General features: G+C 38.8%; 1 protein-coding gene across 1 annotated transcript; it reads right to left on the reverse strand.

The window, feature by feature from the left end:
* Window positions 1–219: 219 nt before the first annotated feature.
* On the reverse strand, window positions 220–5,393 carry LOC133161577 (thyrotropin-releasing hormone receptor-like). The gene is made up of 2 exons (XM_061290163.1): window positions 4,287–5,393; window positions 220–2,627 (listed from the first exon to the last, which is right to left on the reverse strand). The coding sequence occupies exons 1-2, from the start codon at window positions 5,100–5,102 to the stop codon at window positions 2,187–2,189; spliced, it is 1,257 nt and encodes a 418-aa protein (XP_061146147.1). The 5' UTR covers window positions 5,103–5,393; the 3' UTR covers window positions 220–2,186.
* Window positions 5,394–5,690: the final 297 nt, after the last annotated feature.

Consider the following 5,690-nt stretch of genomic DNA (forward strand, 5'->3'; position numbering starts at 1 on the left):
TAAAAAATACAACAACCTAAAAAAACATATTTTTCCATTTTCACGCATTTTTGCAAAAACTCTAGGGAGCCGCTAGGGGCGTGCTACAGAGCCGCGGGTTGCCGACCCCTGATCGAGGATGAAGCGCCATTCAGCATTTGCTCGCGAAAGAAGAATTGGAGAGGTGCAATTTTTTGGGAACCCAATTGTAGATCAATTCTCACAAGGTATAACGGTCGTTGTCTTTGTTTATTACATTTTCAACAATACAAGAAACAATAAAGACATTTAATCAATTAGCAAGAGCACAAGAAGCTATTTTGAGACCAAAATCAAAATAGGCTCATGCTGAAAAAGGTGCATCACAAGACATATCCAAAAGAGCAGATTCGACAGAAAACAGGGAAACATGACTACAAGTGCAGAAATTGAGAGTTACTTTATACCGAAGGCTCCAACAATGCAGTTTTAGCCTTCCACCGACTGGCATGAAACAACGGCAGACACACTAGCAGAATGGCTCAAGCTATTATTTTCCCCAAAATGCACTCAGTAGCTCATGTTTGAAGAACACAACACTGAATTAATTCCACATTATACCTCACAACTAAATTTTAAGTACCTTTACAGTATGCACTAAGAACAAAACATCACTTTATATTCAAAACACACAGCATTCATTCTGTCTTGAGTGCTTTTGTGCCTTCTGATGGAGCACAGCAAACTATGCAGTATAGATCTAGTAAAGGCTGCGACCGGTTTACTTTAGTGTGGCACTTTGTCAAGATCTATTTACATATCCAGTCCTTGGTTTGCTGAGCATGTATATCACGGAGAAGTGCTGGCCTCTGCAATGTGTTTGAAATACTCCCACAACTGTTATCTCAGTGTATCATGTGACAGCAGCTCTGTCTGCACCAAAGGGTGACATAACTATTTTCTCTCATTTTCATTTACTACCTTTACCATGTTGTTACAAAAGGATAGTCGGAATTTCTATGTAAAGTTGAACCCTAAGTTCCTATTTTACGACATGCAAATATTTCCACTGACACAATCAAAACAATGTATCTAAAGAAAGGAAACACCAGAACAATGAGAATGCCTTCTGTTTTTTTTTTTTAAAATCATTCTTAAGTAACATGAAATATATGTTTATGCTTTATGTTGTGCTTTTTGTATGACATTCTTGTCCATTTTTTACAGGTGCTTCCTACACAAAAGTTATGTTTCACTACAATGCATTTTATTTTATTTGGTTCAAGTGAGACAAAAAAAATAGTGCTGCACAATTGCTTTCATTTGAATTAAGGCTTTGTCTGGGGGTCACTCAAAGTAAGCAAAGTGATTTCATGATGGTAGACCAATCATCATGTTACTTTTTGCTGAGTCTAATATTTACACAGTCTGATATTTTCCACAGTTTGCTTAAACAGTTTGAGGACAGAGAGGATGCCAATGCAGGGTCTGACGATAAGCTTTTTTGAGTGTTAGCCAGAGTTCCGTTTTGGTGGCCCATGTACCACTCATATATATTTATGATGTATATTTATGAAGTTCTAGAATGTTTAGTAATGTTTTTTCATATTGGGGATTTTTATACTCCATTATTTACACCTTCAAGAAACATCTGTCATAACAGTAGTTGTTTATATATATATTTTTTACATATTCATATTTGTCTATTTTTAAAGACACACTTGGAAACACACACACACATTTCACATTACCCTGTTAGCACTTTTTTTTTCAGGAAACTATCCTTTTTTATTCACAGAAAATTAGCATTCATTTGCTGTTTTTGTGTTCAGGCCAAAGCCTCGTCTCATGCAAAATATTGTTTTGTTGTCATCTTGTGGCGTCTTAGGCCAAGTTGAAATGAGCTGCAAGGCTTGATCCCTTTCCATTGAAAATAGTGTGGGTTCACTGTAGTGATGTTTTGGGGGTAATTACCTTAGCATGGGTCAGTCAGTCAAAAAGAAAATAATGGAAGCAGTTGCGTTGATCTACATTGTTGTGTGTGCCGAAAAAATAACATTTTGTATCTGTAATAAAGTGATATAAATTATTAAAAATAATGATAATGAACTTGTTTGTGCATCTTGTTATTTTAAATCAAACAGTGGACACTTACATATTAATGCAATGAAATCACATACGATTATAAATTAATTTGCCAACTGTGTTTGTTGCCAATTTGTCGATTTCTAGGTTTGAGCACCTTTCTCCAGTAGGGAGTGCTCCTCAAACAACATCTGATTGGCAATTGGCGGGCGTCCAATGGGCACTAAGTGGTCACTTGGTGTGTTTAGTTCTTCCATTTCTGTAGTGAAGTGGTCAGGACTTTCTCCATTAGATGTATCCTTGATGACACTGTAGGTGAGCGCCACGCTGCATGAATTAGGTTTCTCCTTGTGCTGAGGCCTGCAGTGACACAGCTTTTTAAAGGCTGTGCGGAACTTCTGAGACATGACGTTGTAGATGATCGGGTTGATGGCACTGTTCAAGTAGATGCAGAGGCGACAGAAGAGCAAGAACCAATTGTCCAGGTAGGCCTTGTCCAAGAAGGAGTTGACCACTACTAAGGTACGATAGGGCATCCAAAGTAAGGCGAACAGGATCACTACCACAGCCAGCATTTTGGTTACCTATTAAAAACAACAACACATAGTATAGTATACATTAAGCATTTTTGATTTTGTTTTCAATTTTCCTCTGTGTGAAAGGTTTTTAATGACAGTTTATGAGTATATTACTCTGAATAATAAACAGACTGTTAGTTGTTACAATGGAAGATGTCTTCTTGTTCTTGCATTGATTGCAAAGGACTGAAGCAAGTTGGGGAAAACATCAGCTGCAAGTGGTTGCATTTACATTCCCAAGAGTTCTGCCATCAGAGAAAATTGGGTTTGGAGAGTCTATAATACTTTCCTTTTTATTTTCATTTCCCTGTGGTGTGCTGGAATTGCATTACTATATGGTTCTATTACTATAATGAATCCTATTTTGTGGATTTTCCAATACGATTGCAGCATGATCAACAGGTGCACCTAAGAAAGAGCTGAGGCTGGATTGGACACCCACGATGAGTATGAGCTACAGAATAATGACCTCATTATGAGCCTATTAGGACTGACGAGCCAAACATTATTTGCATAATAACATTCACACCCAGAAATGACATAAATTAAACTGTTTTGCTATCATTAAGGGGGGTCAAAGCAATAAACATACAACATAATTAATATAGGCTTGATACCAATCCTTAACAACGTTAATAGTGCTCATGGTTATCACTACTCTGAGCTAGCTGCTCTTGGCTAGATCAAAATGTGTGGCACTCTGGCACTATGATTCTTTATCCTTGCTTTTCATTCGAACGAACTGGTCAGATAATACATAGTTAATATTGTATGTTATTTGCAATGAGATCTACGTTTTCACCATCCATAACTGGCAAACAAGCTGCTGCTCATAAGCAAATCATTATTCAGATGATTAATCTCCAAGGTGACGGACTGATAACATCTGCATGAAGTGCATTGTGATATTTTCATCGGTGAACAATACCTACTCCCATATCCTTTCTTGACCTTTTGCTAATCCAGCGAAATATCCATAATTTCCTCCTTTTCCTCCCAGTGCTTTGGTTAATGCTGACCAACCCAAACACATAAGCTTGTGCAGTTTTTGCTGTGCATTTGTCAAACAATATCCACCAACCACACCAATTGTGGAGTGAAATCATGTTTGTGTTGGTGTTAAGCGATTAAATTGGTCAATAAGGCAAGGACATCCTAAGCTACCACACCCATTTTGTTATTACAGGAAGACTTCTTCCCTCCATCTGATGAACAAACATATTGCAAAATGCATGTCAAACATGCGTGTTGCAGCTATGCCTTCAGTGTTTTTATTTTAGCACAATCTGAAGCAAATATACACAGATGGATGGATGTTTTTTCATGAACAGAAAACAATCCTAGTATAATTCTGAGGAAATGTTCAATATTTGTGAAGTTGTCATGGGGCTTATGAAGCTTAGAGGAGCTGGTGGTGCATTCACCCTTGTGTGTTTGCTCTCCTTTATTTAATTAGTTGAGCTTTTCTGTGCAGAAGAAGGCTATCTCACCATGAGGAAAATGTGCATTCATACCATACATTCATTTGCTGTAAGTATGTACAGTATTTACTTATATCTATAATATATCTAAAATCTACATACATACGTATGTATGCATGTATGAATGTGTGTGTGCATATATATATATATATATATATATATATACTTTTTTTTTTTTCTTCACCTGTCTGCGAGATGCAGCAGTGCTGCTGCTGGAGGAGCATGCACTGATGATCCTTCTTTCCCCTTTACTAGTTCCTCTCCTCCACTTGCTGGTGATGTCCTTAGCATCCGCAGGCAACGGGTTTAGAAAAAGTATCCTGGCGATAAGTCCATACAGAACTGTGGCCAGCATTAGGGGCAGCACGTAAAACACTGCAAAGTCTATGAAGTAAATGGGCAGATATTGACTCCTGGATACTTTGTACGCGCAGCTGATGAGCTCAACGTTGTCATATACCAAAGTTTGGGTGTCTGACAAAAAGAGCCACATTATGCAATACATTGACGTGAGCGCCCACACCAGAATGATGATCTTCTTAGCTCGGGATAAAGTACATAGGAACTGCGCTTTAATGGGATGACAGATCGCGATGTATCGCTCCACCGTGAATGCTGTGATGGAACAAGAGGACGCGTTAATTCCCAAATATTGGAAATAAGTGATCCCCAGGCAGCCCACGTATCCATACACCCAATGTCCGTGCAGAGCGTCGGTGATGTTTGGCAGCCCGGCAGCAATAAGCACCATTAAGTCGGCTGCAGCCAGACTCACCAGATAGCAGTTAGTGGGAGTTCGCATGTGTTTAGTGGTCAGCACCACCAGGATGACCATTATGTTGCCCACCATGCCTACTCCGCAAATAAGGGACACCAAAAACACACTGACTGCCTTGTATTCAAGCGCGTAGTCGCACCACACACCCAAGGTTTGATTGTGCTGCGACGAAGACGTGTCATTCCCCGCTGTCACGTTGTCTGTGGTCAAGTTGTCCATCATGGGCTTCTTCGCAAAAAACAAAAATAAAAAATGCACTAATCATAAAAAAAAAAAAAACTCTAAACCTGCAGTGGAATAATTTGCAAATGTTTAAATCCAACTTAAAAAAATAATGCACTCGTAATTGTCCCGAAAATTAATACTACCTTCAAACAATTCAAACGTCCTATCTTTTCCATTATCTATTTCTTTTATATTCCCTTGTGGTTGCAAAAAGAGTCAGCCTCGCGTGTAGACTGAAGTCAAGAGTGGCGAGCGTCTGTTTCGTCCGCTCACACCCGTGAGTGAAAGGGGAGGTAAAGACAGCCTCTGACTGTGCACCCTGGTAACACCACGGACAATCTGCGGGCAAGTGACACGAATGGAATGGGATGCACCCAATACATGACTGCTAACTACAGAATTATATTTCTGGACAAATTGTGAGTTAAGGCTTTTATCAACTGATATTTCATGACATGAAATGATATAAACTGCAATAGGGCTGGACTGAGTAGAATATGAAGAGAGACTATAGACCTGAAGCAGTTTATAAAGTGCCTTCATTCTTTTTAAATGAAGTACATGAGAATAAAACGTAGCTCATAA

Source organism: Syngnathus typhle, linkage group LG10 (assembly GCF_033458585.1).
Source record: "Syngnathus typhle isolate RoL2023-S1 ecotype Sweden linkage group LG10, RoL_Styp_1.0, whole genome shotgun sequence".
Lineage (NCBI taxonomy): Eukaryota > Metazoa > Chordata > Actinopteri > Syngnathiformes > Syngnathidae > Syngnathus > Syngnathus typhle.